Below are 19,151 nucleotides of genomic sequence, written 5' to 3'. Positions count from 1 at the left end.
TCAGTTTGTCTATTTTTGAGCAGGTAAAAATGTTTGCATGAATGGAGTCCCTCTCCCTCCTTGTGACCCGACTAGTTTTGGCCATCAGACTGTAATTGCTAAGTCTCCAGTAGCAGTCCCCAGAGCCACGCAAGGCTGCATGGCTGGATACTAAGGGGTCTAACTTGATCAGAGCTGGTGACTTGTATTTTCAGGTTCAGATGTGAGAACACGTTGCTATAGAAATAAAATTGGTTTGATGGAGTTTCTCCCAGTGCTGGCTGAAAAACAAAATACAACACTGTCTAAGGTTTAGCATTTTCTCATGCTCTTTACTGCTGTTCTGAGGTGAGGGCTTGTGAGATCTATTAATGATCCCTAGTGTGTTGGGCCAAAAAGTGACATCTGAAGCCCTTTCAGATAACCCTACTTTATATTTTTTAAACAAATGTTTGTATAAATCCTAGTTTCTTTTTTTTTTTTTTTTTAAGATTTATTTATTTATTATATGTAAGTACACTGCAGCTGTCTTCAGACACAACAGAAGAGGGCACCAGGTCTCGTTACGGATGGTTGTGAGCCACCATGTGGTTGCTGGGATTTGAACTCTGGACCTTCAGAAGAGCAGTCGGGTGCTCTTACCCACTGAGCCATCTCACCAGCCCTAAATCCTGGTTTCTTAATGTCAGGTTCAAGATACATAGAAAATCCCTTAACATCACAATGGAGGGCAATGAGATCAGGCTCTGCCAAGGCTGATCTTGGAACTGGAGGAACTGGGCTATATGCATAGTCATTTTTCTTTTTCTTTTAAGCTTCTCTAGAGAAGTATGAGCTCAACATGCAGTCCTGCCTGGCCTGGAACTTACTCTGTGGGCTTGGCTCAGCATGCGGCAGTGCTGAGACGGCACTTTTGTGCCATCCAGGGCTCATACGATTTTTTAAAGATTCTTATTTAACTTATGTATATCAATGCATGTGTGTGTGTGTGTGTGCGTGCGCACACAATGCCCACCAGGTCAAGTGGGGGCATTGGGTTCCCTAGTAAGAGTTACAGAGTTGTAAGCCACCGTGTAAGCGCCAGGAGCCGAGGGTGGCATCTATGTTGAGCACTCGTGACAGGACACAGACATACATCTGTGTCACCTCTTCCAAGAAAGAGTAACAACCACACCCAAATTGTAAACTTTACTGCTTCACAGAATCCTACTTCTGTTTTCTTGCTTCTGGGGAGCACCAAACTCAGGGCCTCCACAGGCCAGGCATGTGCTCCACTGAGCTGCACCCCCAGCCCCAGATCTCAGAGGTGCTCCCCGCTGTGCACCTCACCGGCTGGGGTGCCGACATTGTCAGCGTTCTGCCGTGGCTTTTGGCCTTAGATTCCATTCTGGTCTGAAGAGCTGGTTCAGATTCTCCTTGGGTTCCAGTGACCCATTACCCCTCTAGAAAACATCTGTCATGGAAGAAGCTATGAACAAATTTCAGAATTGCAATCGTGCTGGTTTTACCTGACTCCCACACTACTGCACGGCTAAGCCTCTAGCAGGAGTCCAGCAAAAACCAGGCCAGACATTTCTGGGAGAAGACCTCAGCAGCCTGGGCAGCTACAAATGAGAGCTAAAAAAAAAAAAAAAAAAAAAAAAAAAGTGGCAGGAGTCCGTCTTTTCCTTTCTGACTCTGACACTGGTCATTGCAGAACATGAATCCAAAGTCTTAAGGGCTGTAAGAGGAGATGAATGGTCAGCTACTGTCTCATCAGGGAGATGATCTGGCCCCGGGGTTCAGTAGAAATGACCAGCCTGTGCTCCACAGTAGAAAAGGAGCTAGAGTTTGAAGCCAGAGTGAATGGCCACAATCCCTGTAGTCAGGTTCTCGTACGTCACCCTCTGAAAGCCTGCGTCTTCAATCATGTCCTTGAACTCCTCCTGAAATGCAAGAAAAGACACATGGGATGCCTGGGCTTCACCTTCAGGGACTTTGTTGTACATCACAAAAGCTTTAAAGCTTTGTACCTGATTTGGGAACTTCCGAATACTTTCCACAAGGTATTGGTAGGACTTCCAGTCTCCTGCAACGACCTCACCAATGACAGGGATGACCTGGAAGCTGTACAGATCATAAAGCCTAAAAAACAAAAACAAAGATTTAAAGCAGGATCTGGGCTTATTTCCTGGCTACTCTACCAGTAACAAGGAAAAGTGTGTTTGTGGGTGGGGTAGCCTGGTCTACAGAGTGAGTTTTAAGACAGCCAAGGCTACACAGTGAAACCCTGTCTCAGAGAGAGGGGTGGAGAGAGAGGGAGCTCCTGTGGGATGCCATCCTTTTATGGCCATCAGGACACTGTAGGCAGGGGTCGCTGACACAGGTGTCTACAGAGTCAAACAAGTGCCTGAAACAAGGCAAGTAAGCCAAGAGGAAGGCCGGGAGGCCCACAGCGTGGGACAGAGCGCCAGGAAACTGGAGGAGAGGTGGCTAACCTTGCCTCTGATCCCTGCCTGGGGAATGTGCTTTATCAAGCTTGTGAATCTGCTCTATCCACGGAAGCTGGAAATCAATTTCCTGAGTTTAAGTTTTTGGTTGGCCAGTGGGTTTGGGAGAGTCTCATTCTACAGACAAGCCAGGCCTGGAACTCATTATACAGACCAGGCAAGGGTTGAACTGGAGGTGAGCTTCCTGCCTTAGCTCCTGAGTAGGCCTGTGGGTACTGGTTGAGGGTCTTCTGGCCTCTGCATCTTCACTTGGGGCTCGCTGACCTCTGAGCTCACACTCAGCGCCTGTGGGGCTCACTGACCTCTGAGCTCACACTCAGCGCCTGTGGGGCTCACTGACCTCTGAGCTCACACTCAGTGTCTGTGGGGCCTACTGACCTCTGAGCTCACACTCAGTGTCTGTGGGGCCTACTGACCTCTGAGCTCACACTCAGTGCCTGTGGGGCTCGCTGACCTCTGAGCTCACACTCAGCGCCTGTGGGGCTCACTGACCTCTGAGCTCACACTCAGTGTCTGTGGGGCCTACTGACCTCTGAGCTCACACTCAGTGCCTGTGGGGCTCACTGACCTCTGAGCTCACACTCAGTGCCTGTGGGGCCTACTGACCTCTGAGCTCACACTCAGCGCCTGTGGGGCTCACTGACCTCTGAGCTCACACTCAGTGCCAGGCTCACTGACCTCTGAGCTCACACTCAGCGCCTGTGGGGCTCGCTGACCTCTGAGCTCACACTCAGCGCCTGTGGGGCTCGCTGACCTCTGAGCTCACACTCAGCGCCTGTGGGGCTCAATGACCTCTGAGCTCACACTCAGCGCCTGTGGGGCTCGCTGACCTCTGAGCTCACACTCAGTGCCAGGCTCACTGACCTCTGAGCTCACACTCAGCGCCTGTGGGGCTCGCTGACCTCTGAGCTCACACTCAGCGCCTGTGGGGCTCGCTGACCTCTGAGCTCACACTCAGCGCCTGTGGGGCTCAATGACCTCTGAGCTCACACTCAGCGCCTGTGGGGCTCGCTGACCTCTGAGCTCACACTCAGCGCCTGTGGGGCTCGCTGACCTCTGAGCTCACACTCAGCGCCTGTGGGGCTCGCTGACCTCTGAGCTCACACTCAGCGCCTGTGGGGCTCGCTGACCTCTGAGCTCACACTCAGCGCCTGTGGGGCTCGCTGACCTCTGAGCTCACACTCAGCGCCTGTGGGGCTCGCTGACCTCTGAGCTCACACTCAGTGCCTGTGGGGCTCGCTGACCTCTGAGCTCACACTCAGTGCCTGTGGGGCTCAATGACCTCTGAGCTCACACTCAGTGCCTGTGGGGCTCGCTGACCTCTGAGCTCACACTCAGTGCCTGTGGGGCTCACTGACCTCTGAGCTCACACTCAGCGCCTGTGGGGCTCGCTGACCTCCTCCTCTCCTCTTTGGGGTGGGGAGCCTGGGGAGCCTTTGGTATCCAGTTTATACAGCCCTGTTACCAGCGCTAACCTGGATATGAGGGGGTCGTTCACTTGGCCAAATTCCAGACAGAGAAACCGGCCTCCTGGCTTTAGGACCCGATGGGCTTCCTGGAGAGCCTGGGAGAAAGAGCAAGAAAAAGAGCCTCAGCGGGTCTCTCCTTAATTCCAAGAGGCAAAGGCTGGTTGTGCATTGCAACCATTTCCCATAAACTCCCTTCACATCCTTAGGGGTTACAGTGCAGATGTTACTCTGCATCACAGACCACTGCAGTCTGTGACTAGAGAAAGCTGCTGATACAGACAGAGGACACAGCTCCGGGAGTATAAAGCTTAGAATCATAGGTCCTTTTTTGGTTTTTTGGTTTTTTTGAGACAGGGTTTCTCTGTATAGCCCTGGCTGTCCTGGAACTCACTTTGTAGATCAGGCTGGCCTTGAACTCAGAAATCTGCCTGCCTCTCCCTCCCGAGTTCTGGGATTAAAGGCGTGTGCCACCACACCCAGCCCCCAAAAACCTTTTTTATGTGTGGGTGTTGTGGCAGCATGTCTGTGTACCCCCTGTTGTACGTGGTACCTGCAGAGGCCAGAAGAGGGCCTCATATCCCCTGGAACGGCAGTAGAGACAGGTGTGAGCTGCTATGGGTGCCAGGAATGGAACCTGAGTCCTCTGGAAGATCAGCCACTGAGCCATCTCTTCAGACCCCACATAACAATTTTAAGTAAAGGAGTCTATCTGACAGAAAATGACATGTATGTTGATAATTCATTTTATTCTTCTTGTTTGTTTGTTTTTGTTTTTGAGATAGGGATTATTTGTGTAGCTCTGGCTGTCTGGAAACTCACACAGTTAAACTAGGCTGGATTCGAACTCACAGAGATCCACCTGCCTCTACCTCCTTGGTGGCTGTACACCACCACTACCAAGAGTTTTATGTGATAACATGAAGGGAAATCACCATATAAGCCTCACCAATGGCTCAGGCCTGTAACCCCAGCAGCTTGGGAGACTGAGCACAGAGTATCGTAAGTTTAAGGCCAGTCTGGGTTATAGAGTGAGTTTAAGGCCAGGTTAACTTAACGAGATTGTTAATGAGCATATATAAAAGCCCCAAGTTTAACCTTATGCACACAGGCATACACAACCACTGGTTTATGGTGTGTGTGTGTGTATATGTGTGTGTGTATATATATGTGTGTGTATGTGTATGTATGTGTGTGTATATATGTGTATGTATGTGTGTGTGTGTGTATATGTGTGTGTGTGTATGTGTATGTATGTGTGTGTATATATGTGTATGTATGTGTGTGTGTATGTGTGTGTGTGTGTATATGTGTATGTATGTGTGTGTATATATGTGTATGTATGTATGTGTGTGTATATATATGTGTGTGTGTGTGTATGTGTATGTATGTGTGTGTGTGTATATGTGTGTGTGTGTGTATGTGTGTATGTATGTATGTGTGTGTATATATGTGTATGTATGTGTGTGTATGTGTGTGTATGTGTGTGTGTGCGTGTTTCTTTAGATGCTGGAGACTGAACTGCATGCTCTGGGTACATGAGATCCTGCCTCAAAAAAGCAAAAGCAGTATGATGGGGGAAATGTTTAGCATGATAATATCTGAGCAGTGATGTCACACACCTCTGATCCCAGCCCTGGGGAGGCATAGACAGATGAATCTCTGAATTTGAGGCCAGCCTGAGCTACACAGTAAGTCATAGATGGTTCCCATGCCCTATCGATAGACTACTTCCTGCTGATTAGGGGCATCAAGTTCCTTGGGACAAGTTTGATCTTCGCTGTCAGGATATCTGATTCCTTCTTCTTCTTTTTTCTTTGCATACGACTACTTAATAACTCACAATCAACAACCCAACCCGCCTTTTGGGGAACTAGCATTTATATATGCTCTGAAAAGTCACCAGAATTCCCAACATCACCCATTGTAGAAACTATATGCAGCTGGCAAAAATCACACCCCTCCTAGGGCACAAGACAAACCATAGTCAATGGCTGTTAACAATATGAAGCAGCCCCATATCCCACACCAGGGATTAATATGAAAACATTCTTGTATTATTTTTGTGTTTTTCAAAGAAACCAAGTTCTCAAGTCGGGCAGTGGTGGTACACGCCTTTAATCCCAGCACTCGGGAGGCAGAGGCAGGCAGATTTCTGAGTTCTAGGACAGCCTGGTCTACAGAGTGAGTTCCAGGACAGCCAGGACTACACAGAGAAACCCTGTCTCGAAAACAACAACAACAAAAAAAAAAAAAAACCAAGAAGAAAAAAAAGAAACCAAGTTCTCACTACACACAGGAGTTGGTCCTTTCCTGCTCTCTGCCTTGTATGTCCTGGGATGGAACTCAGGTTGTCAGGTTCGGTAGCAAGTGTATTCACCCTGCTCGCTTGCTCTGGCTCATTTACTTTTCACAACAGGGTTTCTCTGTGTAGCCTTTGCTGTCCTGGAGCTCACAGAAATCTTCCTGCCCCTGCCTCCAAAATGCTGGGATTAAAGGCTCTTTTGATCTTGGTTTCCAAGTCCTATAGAGAGGAGGAAAGAGGGGACAGAGAGGGGTAAGGGAGAGAGAGAAAACCAAAACAAAGAAACAGGGAGGGAGGAGTGAGGGAGGAGGGGGACGCCTCCACACTCCCAGGAGGTGTGCACACACTCAACTGATCTGTGGGGCTCCCGCAAGGCTCCACCTAAAGGTCCACAGAACCTTTCCACGGTGTCACCTTCAGGGCTTAGGTAAGTACTACCTGTATTCGAACCAAAGTCAGACAGTGGGAGCCCACATCACAGACGCCATTTGCACATCCCACACCAGGGATTAAAATGTGCCACCGCTGCCCCTCAGGTTTCATCTTTCTAAGTTACCGGTTGTTTTAGTCAGCAAATTGAGCCAGAGTCACAGACCCGTTCTTGGTTGCTCAGGTTGGTGCCTGCATTCTCTGGTGGCTGAGCCTGCTGTGGCACTTCCTGCTTCCTCTTGGGAAGCTGTGTGAGTTTGCAGGTCAGAGGCATGGCCAGATACAGGAAAGGACACACAGATGGTGTCAGGCAGAAGGAACATCATGGCTCCTCTAGAGCGAGAGGGAATGTTCTTTTCTTATTGGGATTCAGGTCTTTATTTCTACCTGAACATTCTGTTCAAAACAGTTCAAGTCCAGCCTGAGCTGAAGGGCAGCCAGAGCAGCACAGAGAAACCCTACCTGGAGGGGAAAAAAGAAGATGGAGGAGGAAGAGGAAGAGGAAGAGAAGGAAAAAGAGGGAAGGAAAGAAAAAAGAAAAAAAAAAAAAAAGAACTCAGGCTGGAGAGATGGCTCAGTAGTTAAGAGCACTGACTGCTCTTCCAGAGGTCCTGCGTTCAAATCCCAGCAGCTACATGGTGGCTCACAACCATTTGTAATGGGATCTGATGCTCTCTTCTGGTGTGTCTCAAGACAGCTACAGTGTACTCCTATACATAAATAATTCTTTAAGATGGCACAGGCAGCGGGCAGAGCTGCTCTGTGCCACTCCAACCCACGGAAGGTGCTGATCATCGGGGGTGGAGATGGGGGCATCCTACGGGAAGTGGTGAAGCACCCCTCTGTGGAGTCTGTAATCCAGTGCAAAATCGATGAGGATGTCACGGACCAGATTCCCAGGTGACTCTTGCCCACCCACCAAGTGTTAGAGGTCTCAGAAGGCTGCCTGGCTTGCCCTGCTGGGTGGACTCAGGACTCAGTCTCTGTGTCTGACTATCTCTGTGGCATTCAGCTCCACACCTATGTCCTGTGACCCAACAAAATTCATGTGTATTTATAACAACAACAACAACAAAAATTCTTTAAAAAAAAAAAAGAAAAGAAAAAAAGAACTGATCTCTAGGGCTGGAGAGATGGCTCAGTGGCTAAAAGCACTGACTGCTCATGCAGGGGACCCAGGTTCAAGTCCCTAGCACCCGTATCAGATGGCCTTTAATTGCCCACAATCCAGCTCCAGAGGACCCAATACCCTCTGGGCCTCTAAGGGCACTTCGTCTACAAGGTGCACATAGACTCACACAGGCACATAGATAGGCACATGCACATCAATGAAAATGTTTAAAAGAGAAGAGGGCTATGGAGATAGCTCACACCAATACACACTAATAAATACATTGAGAAGGAGAAAGAGACCTCTAAGCTTAAGATAGTCATTCCTCTTAAGTGCTGTGCTCAGAACAGACTCTCCCCTCTCCTCAGCTGAGGTAGGTCTACTCCAGGGACACCATTATCCTCAAAGTCACAGAAGCTGAGCATGCAGCTCTTCATACCTGGTCAATGTGTGTGACATTCCGGATCCCAAACGCAATGGTGTAAACATCAAAGCTGTCGTCATCGAAGGGCAGTTCTTCAGCGTCTCCCAGCACCCACGCCAGTCCTGGAAAACAAAAGCCACTATGGTGTACAGAGAGGTTCACTGGGTAGCTGTGTCCCATGCACCTGAGGAGTGAGTCTCAGGCTTTGTGGTACGTGCGCCAAATAAAAGGCACCAGTGTGGACGGTCCAGTGATGTGGAACCCATGATCCCAGGTCTGGGCAAGGTCAGAAGTGAAGTGAGGGAAAATCCGAGGACTGCCTGGTGTTGGGGTGGACCATGGGAGTTGTGTTGTGGGTCCCACAGGAGTGGTGTTGTGGGGATCATGGACTGCAACAGAAAGCATGACACACCTACCTTCACTGTATGCCTGCTGCTTTTACTGCCTGTCCTCCAATTTTGAGAATCTAATTTATTTGGGGACAGTTACCTACTGGCATTTTCTCTCTCAGTGCTGGGGACAAACGCTGGCACTCGGTCCTGGGCAAAGGCTGCCCCTGAGCTACACATCTAGCCCTTCCCCACGCAGGCGCTTCGTGGTTAGCACTGTGCTGAGGTCCCAGGCCTGGGGTTTTGAGACTACTTTCACCCACTGTTACTTAGGTCCCTTCCTTCAGCTGGGGCGGGGCATCAAACCCAGAGACTCACATACCGGATGCAAGTATTCTGCCACTGAGCCACAGTCTGAAAATTCAAAAATACCCTTGGTTTTGGTTTCTTATTTATTTATGTGTCTATCACATGTGTGGTGAAGGCCTAGGCCCAGACAGGCCAGAGGAGGTCACTGGTTCCTCTGGAGCTGAGCTTACAGACTGCCCACACGGGTGCTGGGTACCGGGTTCAGGTCCTGTGCAGGAGCAGGAAGCACTCCTAATCACTGCATCATTGCTCCAGGCCCTGCTTTAATTTATCTGTAAAATGGAAATAAACTGGAGGGGTTTTTTTTTTGTTTTGTTTTTTGTTTTTTTCAATTTCGAATGACTTGGTGAATCTTACGTGTTTATTTTCTCTCTCTATTGTCTCTTTGGTGAGCTCCCTACTCAAATCAGATGTCTATTTAAAAAAAAAAAGATTTATTTATTTTATGTATGTCCATTACAGACGATTGTAAGCAACCATGTGGTTGCTGGGAATTGAACTCAGGACCTCTGGAAGAGCAGTCAGTGCTCTTAAATGCTGAGCCATCTCTCCAGCCCAGACTGGAAGTTGGTTTTTTTTTTTTTTTTTTTAAAGATTTATTTATTTATTTTATGTATGTGATATACTGTCCCTCAGATCCCATTACAGATGGTTGTGAGCCACCATGTGGGTACTGAGACTTGAACTCAGGACCTCTGGAAGAACAGTCAGTGCTCTTAACCACTGAGCCATCTTTCCAGCCCCTAGTCTGGAAGTTTTGAATGTGTGACTAGCACAGACTTCAGCATGTGCCTATTTCTGCAGCTGCTGTTCCCATCTACAGACCCCTACCCGTGGATTCTATGTTGAGATAGTTAAAGAGGGGCTAGGCCGAGAGATGACTCAGTTGTTAAAGAGTAGTTGTTACTCTTGCAGAGGACCTGGGTTCAATTCCCAGCACCCACCTGGTAGCCACAAACATCTGTAACTCCAGTTCTAGGAAATCCAACCCCCTTTTCTGACCTCTTTGGACACCAGGCATGAGTTCAGTGCACAAACATCCATGCAAGGAAAGCATACATATAAAACAATAAGTCATTAAAAAAGAAAACACGTGACTAGGTTAAAGTGTTGAAGGCTCGCTCAGAGGCAGAATGGACAGACAGTCCTGGGTTCAGCCCGTAGCATCAACTCTGCCCCCTTCTCTCTGAGTGGTCAGTATGACAGACCCGTGTGGGGAACACATTTAAATGCAGCTGAGAATGACCTTGAACTTCTGATCTTCCTGGGCCACAGGGTTATGGGCATGTGTCTCTACCAGCTTGCAGGAATCCTCCTGCCTCTACTTCCTGAGTGCTGGGACTAGATAACTAGTGGATGCCACTGTCCCTGGCTCCAGCTCTCTTTTAACTTTAACTTCATTTGGGATGAATTAAATGAAACTGTCCAAGGCTACCAGGAATAAATCCACTTAAGCCCAGGCTGTCCTGGAGTTTTTGGGTTTTTTTTTGTTTTTTGTTTTTTTTTTGGTTTTTCGAGACAGGGTTTCTCTGTATAGCCCTGGCTGTCCTGGAACTCACTTTGTAGACCAGGCTGGCCTTGAACTCAGAAATTCGCCTGCTTCTGCCTCCCGAGTGCTGCCCTGGAGTTTTTGATTCTCCTGCCTCAGCCTCCAAAGTATCTGGGATTACAGGCCTGTATTCTGTGTTCAGAATTCCTTTCTGTATTCCGGCCTGGTTCTGGGTTCAGAAAACAATAGATTCTTATCAGCTTAACTGTTCCTGAAGGATGTGGGTTTGCAGCTAACTGATTAACTAAGATCAACAGGAGGCTCAGCAGAGAAGGTATCATCAGGCCTGACATTGAGTCTGACCCTGGAAACAGCACAGTGGAAGGAGAGAGCCGCTTCTCACTGACTGTTCTCTGACATCCACAAAAACACACTGTGCATGCACACATGGACACATACACAGAGGCACAGACAGACACACAAAACAGGCAAATTAATGTAAAAGACCTCACAACTGTCACATAAATGTTCCAGGAGGCTACTGTTTGGTCTAAGCTCCGCAATAGGACACTCCGCATGCATGCAGAAAATAACCTGTGAAAGGAGACAGAGAACTGAGGACTAACGAGCCTCCTCTGACTTGAATCCTTACAAAAGGCAAGTCAGCCGCACTGCAGCTGGCCAATCTCCACCCTTCCACACTTGTCTGCAGATCGCAACTCTGCCTCAGCCAGTCAGCTCTTGATTCTCCCCTTTCTGCTTTCTCTAGTCTTTACCTTTTTATAAAACCAATCTCCAGCGGCTGGAGAGACAGCCTGGTGGTTAAGAGTACTGGCTGCTCTTCCAGAGGACCCGGGTTCTATTCCTGGCATCCACATGGTGGCTCACAACTGTCTATAGCTCCAATTCATTCCAGGGGATACAGCATCTTCACAGACATACATGCAGGTAAAACACCAGTGCACATAAAATAAAAAAATAAATAAAAACTTCTTTGTTCAGTCATTGAAAGTCCAGGCTGGTCTTGAACTCACAGAGACCCAGCTGCCTCTGCCCCCAAGGGCTCTGATGACACTACTGCAGCACCATGCTTGAATGGGAAGCCGTGTCACAGTCTGTGACTGAGGCTCTGTGTTGAGTAACTTTGGCAAATGACAAACTCCGGCCGCTCAGCTGAGAGGGTTGGCTGAATGTGGTTTTTATGTGCACACGTGCGTGCGTGCGTGCGAGCCTTAGTGTGTGTAAGTGCACCGCACGCGCAGAGGAGGCCACAGGACAGGAGAGGGTCTGGAGCCCCTGGAGCTGGAGTTCTAGGCATCTGTAAACCACCCTTTTGCATGCTGGGAACCCACTGCAAGAAGAATATGGTCTCTTTAAAATACATTCAGTGGCCTTATTTTTTCATTCCATAGTGAGGCAGGCAGAGGGGGGCCTGCTAGCCTGGGCAATGCTACACCCTGTCTCAAACAACAGTGTCCTAAGCAGGTTCATGGCTACGCTATGGAAGAGACGGTTCCTGAGAGGAAACGTCACCTGTCGCTTACTGTTCTCACTTCTTACCGACACCAGTGAAGGGAAATACATTTTTCAGCGGGGGTAAGACACAGTGCCTTTGTCTAGTGACTGGCTGTCTTCTGACTAGTGTGGATGGCTGACAAAGAGTCCTTCATCATGAAGGCCAAGTGGGCTGTAGTCCGTCTAGGCAGCTCCTTCTTGGTGTGTGAAGAGGAGGAAGACAATAGTTGGCCTAAAATAACCAGACATTCCTGGTGGGGCGGGGATGGGGGGATGGGATGCTGACGCTGCCCAGAGGACTTTCTTGTGATGCGCCCATCTCTCTGGCTGCCTGCACTGCCTCGCCGGTGTGGAAGACTCAGTTCAGCTGCTGGAAAGCTGCATCAAGAGGGTGCTACATCCAGCATCACTGGTGATCTTACAAATAGTAAGGGCAAGCTTTTGTGGAGCTTGTTTAAGATGATCTCACTACATAGCCTGGGGTAGGTCGGAACACACGATGTAGACCAGGCAGCCCTCAAACTCACAAAGATTTACCTATTTTTGCCTCCCAAGTTCTGGGATTAAAAGTATGCACCACCACACCAGGCTAGAGAAGGAATTTTGAAATATTTAATGGCCAGATGTAAAATCACGGATAGCACAGGCCGCATGTGCAAGAACCCGAGTTCAATCCCCTGGTACTGGAAAAATAGAAAGAAAAAAGAAAAAAAAAAGGGCTGGAGAGATGGCTCAGTGGTTAAGAGTGGTTGGCTGCTCTTCCAAAGGTCCTGAGTTCAGTTTTTTGTTTGGTTTGGTTTTTTGAGACAGGGTTTCTCTGTATACCCCTGGCTGTCCTGGAACTCACTCTGTAGACCAGGCTGGCCTTGAACTCAGAAATCCGCCTGCCTCTGCCTCCCGAGTGCTGGGATTAAAGGCACGTGCCACCACGTCCGGCTTAGGTCCTGAGTTCAAATCCCAGGAACCACATGGTGGCTCATAACCATCCTTTTTTTTTTTTTTTTTTTTTTGGTTTTTCGAGACAGGGTTTCTCTGTATAGCCCTGGCTGTCCTGGAACTCACTCTGTAGACCAGGCTGGCCTCGAACTCAGAAATCCGCCTGCCTCTGCCTCCCGAGTGCTGGGATTAAAGGCGTGCGCCACCACGCCCGGCACGGCTCATAACCATCCTTAATGAGATCTGATGCCCTCTTCTGTGGTGTCTGGAGATGGCTACAGTGTACTTACAGATAATAAATAAATATTTAAAAAAGAAAGAAAGAAAGAAACAAACAAACAAAGAGAAAACTGTATGACTTCAGAAGATCCTGCTCTGAGTTCAAGGCCAGCCTGGTCTATAGAGTAAGCTCCCGGTTAGCCAAGGCTATACACAGAGTTAAGGAACTGTCTCAACACAAAATAAAACAACAACAACAACAACAACGACAACAACAACAACCTTGAGAAAGAAGGTTCTTAGACCAGTGAGATGGTTCCGTGGGTAAAGCTGACTGCTGCCAACCCTGATCCACAGAACTAATTCCCACAAATTGTCCTCTGACCTCCACAGGAGTGCGACGGCATCAGCATAATTCACGCCCCCTTTCTCCATTAAATAAAAACTGTAATTAAACTGTAATTAAAAAATAATTGGAGCTGGTGAGATGGCTCAGTGGGTAAGAGCACCCGACTGCTCTTCCAGAGGTCCGGAGTTCAAATCCCAGCAACCACATGGTGGCTCACAACCATCCGTAACGAGACCTGGCTCCCTCTTCTGGAGTGTCTGAGGACAGCTACAGTGTACTTACATATAATAAATAAATAAATCTTTAAAAAAAAATAAATAAATAGAAATAAAAAAAAATAAAAAATAATTGCCGGGCATGGTGGAGCATGCCTTTAATCCCAGCACTTGGGAGGCAGAGGCAGGTGGATTTCTGAGTTCGAGGCCAGCCTGGTCTACAGAGTGAGTTCCAGGATAGCCAAGGCTATACAGAGAAACCCTGTCTTGAAAAACCAAAAAGAAAAAAAAATTAACAATGGCTGGAGAGATGGCACAGCAGTTAAGAGCACTGGCTGGTCTAGAGAACCTGAGTTTGAGTTCCAACATCCAGTTGGCTTACAATCCTCTGTAAGTCCAGTTCTAGGAGATCTAATGCCCTCTTCCGGCCTCTGTAGGCATCAGGCACCCTCATGCTGCAGAGACACATATGCAGGTTAAACACCTAGACACATTTAAAAAAAATCATAACGGAAAAAGAAGATCCTTGAGCTCTGTGGGCCACACAAAGCTACTGGTCAAGCTTAGCGTGTGGCTCCAATTCTGGGGCCCACCTACGAGCTGTGCTAAGCACACACACCATCTTCAGCTGCTGCTGACTGCTCACACTTCCACAAGCTGGAGCACTCGACAGTTCAGCACCCGACGGGCACCTCTTCCTGTACACACACGCAGACAGATGCTGCCCGTGTCTGCCCGGGGACTCACCAGCCACACACGCAGACAGACGCTGCCTGTGTCTGCCAGGGGACTCACCAGCTGTGTGTCCTTGGTCCAAGGCCTTCTGCTTCCCAACCTTTAGCATCTCCCTGTTGATGTCACAGACCGTGACAAGTGAGCCTCCCAAGGAATCCTCTTCACTCTGGTACTTTTTGGCAATTTCTTCCCAGGATAGATTTTGCTGAGTCCTTAGCTGTCTCCTCTGTCTCCTCTGATGCTCTGCCTGAACGTAACTAAGGAACCGGAACGCAATGTCACCTGCGGGAAGCCAACAGAAGGAAAGATGCAAACAAAACCAAGCAAACCCCTACGAGCGATAAGAGGCCAAGAGGGGATGACGCTTCGCCTCCTTTCTGCAGAGACCGGTTCCTCATTCCCACTCTGACAACGTCTATGCTGTCCTCGAGGCTGGCCTTCAACTCCTGATCCTCCTGCTAGGATCTCCTGAGCTGATTACAGATGCATGCCCCCATTCCTGACTCAGCAGTTAAGAGCACTGACTGCTCTTCCAGAGGTCCTGAGTTCAATTCCCAGCAGCCACATGGTGCCTCACAACCATCTGTAATGGGATCTGATGCCCTCTTGTCCCATACAGGTGCATGGAGATACAGCACTCATATATATATACAATAAATTAAATCTTTAAAGAAAAGAAAAGCTCCAGGCCCACCAGGGTTGGTGGCGCACGCCTTTGATCCCAGCACTTGGGAGGCAGAGGCAAGTGAATCTTTGTGAGTTTGAGGCCAACCTGGTCTACACAGTGAGTCCAGGACAGCTAGAGCTACACAGAGAAACCCTGTCTTGAAAACAAACAGAAAGGCACCAGGTGCCAAGCTGCTTTGGACCAACAGGTCTGCCCTCTCTCTGACCTTCTAGCCGCCACCTTCTACCTAATGTGGGTGAGGCAGCCACTCCAACAGCAGACAGACACCAAGGCTGGCATTACCTGTGCCTCCAGCCATGTCGAGCAGCTGGGTCCCAGGCAGCGGGTGCATCTTCCTGATGAGCAAATCCTTCCAAGCGCGATGGATGCCGAGACTCATTATGTCATTCATCAGATCATACTTCTTGGCCACGTTCTCAAACACCTGGTAGACTGGGGCAGGACAGACTCTGTGACCAACAGGAGTGACTTGGGGGTGCAGGACAGACACTGTGATCAACAGGATCAACTTGGGGAGATGTAAATAAAGATGACAAAAGGGAGCTTTGCCTCTTGAAAGTGTCTGTCTTTGCATGGTGATGCTAAGACAAAATACTCCATGTCCAAGATACAACTTAACATTATGTTTCCCCCTCTTGTGGTGCTAGGGACTGAACCCAGGGCCTTGCACATAGCAGGCAAGAACTCTATCAGACAGTGACTTCCTTAGCCCTCAATACCACCTTGTATCAAAAAGCTTAAAAGTCCACAAAAGAAGTCAACCTCGCTGGGCAGTGGTGGTACATACCTTTAATCCCCCCACTGACCTCTGACCTCCACAGGAGTGCTACAGCATCAGCATAATCCACCCCGCTTTCTCCATTAAATAAAAACTGTAATTAAAAAATAATTGCTGGGCGTGGTGGCGCATGCCTTTAATCCCAGCACTTGAGAGGCAGAGGCGGGAGGATTTCTGAGTTCGAGGCCAGCCTAGTCTACAAAGTGAGTTCCAGGACAGCCAGGGCTACACAGAGAAACCCTGTCTCAACAAAACCAAAAAAGAAAAAAAAAAAGAAAAGAAAAGAGGAGGACTGGGGGCGGTGGTGTAGGCAGAGGCAGGGGTAGCTCTCTGAGTAAGAAGCCAGTCTGGACAACTGAGTGAGTCCCAGGACAGCCAAGGCTACACAGAGAAACCCTGTCTAGAAAAAAAGAAGAAGCAGAAGACAGAAAGGAAAGCATAGGGGTGTGTTCTAACCCGTGACCAGTTAAGTCATCTGCTTTATAGACAGTTTACACTCAGGCCACAGCACAGTACTTCTAAACCTAGGTTGCATACTAGAGAACTGAAAGAGGAAACTGAGCAACAAGAAGGGAGAGAACAAGGGGATGAGGGCGTAGATCATGACTGGATGAGGAAGCCCGGGACTTAATCCCCTGCACTGCGGCGAATGAGAGTCCAGCAAATGAGAACAGCCACAAAGAGCACAGCACAGGGACAGAAACCTACACTGGTGGGAGGATCCCTGCCAGTGCGGTGGCATGCGGAAGAGGGGGACGCAGCAGAGGAGTCCTGTGAGTGAGGGTGAACTCTCTGACCTAGAGGAGGCAGAAGGGTTGTGCCAGTCCGGTTCAAGGTGTTTCAGAGGAAGAAGTGGCAGGAAATAAAAGTCACAGGGCCAGGGAGATGGCTCAGTGGGTAGACCACTCCAAGCCTGAAGATGTGAGTTTGGGGGAACAGGACTCACATGGCAAAGGAGAAAACTGACACCTACAAGTAGTCTTCAGCTCTCACAGAGCCCTCAGACCCACCCACACACACACACATACACACACACACACACAACATACAAATATAATAGAATTTTTTCAAATTTCCATTCAAGAGGTTCTTGGAGGTACTTCCTGATGTTGAAAGCAACAAGGCTAGAAGCTGACCAGGCTACCTCTCCACCCTCCAAATAAAAGCTTAGAAAGGGGTGAATCTGCAAGTCACAGGAAGCATGCTTAATCACTACCCTAAGCTCTATGACAAGGGAAAAAGTGTTCACATCACTCCTGTTACATTTTAAAACAAAAATCAAACAATATGATTCCCCTCAAAACTGTAATTTTTCTTAGGATTTATTATTTTAAACCAAAATTAAGAACTGTAAAAAATGTTAGTGGGGCTGGTGAGATGGCTCAGTGGGTAAGAGCACCCGACTGCTTTTCTGAAGGTCCAGAGTTCAAATCCCAGCAACCACATGGTGGCTCACAACCATCTGCAACAAGATCTGATGCCCTCTTCTGGAGTGTCTGAAGACAGCTACAGTGTACTTACATATAATAAATAAATAAATCTTTAAAAAAAAAAGAAAAAAAATGTTAGTGAAATCCCATTTGTTGGACTTTTAAAAATATATTAATTTTTATTTTATGTGTGTGAGTATTTGCCTGCATGTATGTCTGGGTGTCACATGTGCGGCCATGGAGGCCGGAAGAGGCCTTCGAATTCCTTGGAATTGGTTTCAGTCTGTGGTTCTCAACCTCCCAATGCTGACCCTTGAGTTTGGTTCTTCATGTTGTAGGGACCCTCAATCACAAAATTATTTTCATTGCTACTTCATAAGTACATATTCTTTAGTAAGAAAATAAGGATGTAAATTCTGTGTTAGACAAATAGTTACTCTTCTAACTTACTTACAAGTTTGTCCTTATCTTTGTATAGACAGTATCTCTCTGTCTGAGATCTCTCTGTCTGAGGCTGGCTTCAAATTCACAGTACAGTAAGAGAATTACCTTGCACTTGTAACCCTCCCCTACACATCTGCCAAGTGCTGGGAACACAGTTTACATCACCACACAATTTATGCGGTGCTGGGGATGAAACTGAGCCGCAGGAAGTGACAGGCCAGCAGCACTCGACCAATTGAGGCACAGTCCCAGCTCCTGGCTACCATTTTAAATAGCGCAAGCTTAACCTTAACCCTATATTCCCTCAGAAAAGTAGTAACAACAGTCACTAGTGGGAAACTGAAGTGAGACATGGGTGGGGGAAAAATCTGTACAGGGCACCTGGCATACGTATAGGACAATCTCGCAGTTGGTCAAGGGTCATGCTGTGCTTCAAAGAGGGACAAGTTTGGTGGCGCACGCCTTTAGTGGCAGCGCTCCAGAGGCAGAGGCAGGTGCATCTCTGTGAGTTCGAGGCCATCCTGGACAGTTCCAGGGCAGTCAAGGTGACACAGAGAGACCCTGACAAAAGGGGGCGCGTCGCCGGGGGCAGCGTCTCAAATGGCTGCAGTGGCAGTGACAGCAAATGAGTCCTCGAAAGGGAAGCTGGGTCTGGGAAGTCAGGACAGTAAGGAACACAGCTCTGGGGCCGACAGGGCATCCAATCAACCCTCAGTGAGAAAAGGAAGCCCGACAGGTCCCTCCATCCACCCTCGCGCCCTCTGTCACCTTTGCCTCCTTTCTCCCCTTCCGACACGGTCTCAAACCCGAAGTGCGTTTCCGCGGCTCGCTTCTCCTGGGACAAGGACCGCGTTCCCAGCGTGGCCCATGGCCAGGATCTACGACACCCGGGGAGCCTGCAGTGTCCCGTGGCTCGCCACCACCCGCGGCCGCAGGAGCGCCATAGAACGCAGCTCCTGGGCGCCGCCATCGTGACTGACACCCGGGCGACCGCGGGGCGGGAAGAACGTCGGGTTGCGTCACCAGCCGATTGACGGCGGCCGACAGGAGACACATTAGTGGAACACCCACCCCAAACGCTTGTTTTTTAAAGGAGTCTGCCTGGTTTAGGATTTGGAAACCTGAAAGCCTTTCCTGTGTTCCCTGACTGAATCTAGAGTTTATCAGGAATAAGCAGATTTCAGAGTGAGGCCCTAATTATATTTCAGCGGCCATATTTCCATCCTGTCAGCTAGGACTAAAGACTACTATGGAAATAGACAACTGAATAGACCAGGCTGGCCCGGAACTCAGAGATCCACCCAGGTGCTGAAGTGCGCTCCCTCATGCCCTGCAACTTTTGTTTTCTGGTGCAGGAACTGGGTGAAATTGAGGCATGTTGTAAGTAAAAGACCAAAATTACGTGATTTGAAAAATTTATATATATGTATACACATATACATATATGTATAT

General features: G+C 48.5%; 1 protein-coding gene across 1 annotated transcript; it reads right to left on the bottom strand.

The window, feature by feature from the left end:
- Positions 1 to 1,152: 1,152 nt before the first annotated feature.
- On the bottom strand, positions 1,153 to 18,699 carry Coq5 (coenzyme Q5, methyltransferase). Its single transcript, XM_021163202.3, has 7 exons — positions 18,468 to 18,699; positions 15,330 to 15,479; positions 14,420 to 14,641; positions 8,219 to 8,325; positions 3,944 to 4,032; positions 1,992 to 2,103; positions 1,153 to 1,904 (listed from the first exon to the last, which is right to left on the bottom strand). Exons 1-7 carry the CDS (start codon positions 18,667 to 18,669, stop codon positions 1,803 to 1,805), a joined length of 984 nt encoding a protein of 327 aa, XP_021018861.1. The 5' UTR covers positions 18,670 to 18,699; the 3' UTR covers positions 1,153 to 1,802.
- Between the last annotated feature and the right edge of the window lie 452 nt (positions 18,700 to 19,151).

Source organism: Mus caroli, unplaced genomic scaffold, assembly GCF_978045245.1.
Source record: "Mus caroli unplaced genomic scaffold, Mus_caroli_1 scaffold_4, whole genome shotgun sequence".
NCBI lineage: Eukaryota > Metazoa > Chordata > Mammalia > Rodentia > Muridae > Mus > Mus caroli.
Note: the sequence above shows the minus strand (reverse complement) of the source record. Positions and strands in the feature narration are given on the sequence as shown.

Coding starts and splice junctions, on each gene's coding strand:
- Coq5 (XM_021163202.3), bottom strand. CDS start 18,669: ATGGCGGCGCCCAGGAGCTGCGTTCTATGGCGCTCCTGCGGCCGCGGG. Junction 8,326..14,419: donor GGACCAAGGACACACAGCTG/GTGAGTCCCCTG, acceptor TTTGTTTTCCAG/GACTGGCGTGGGTGCTGGGA. Junction 2,104..3,943: donor AACGACCCCCTCATATCCAG/GTTAGCGCTGGT, acceptor TTTGTTTTTTAG/GCTTTATGATCTGTACAGCT.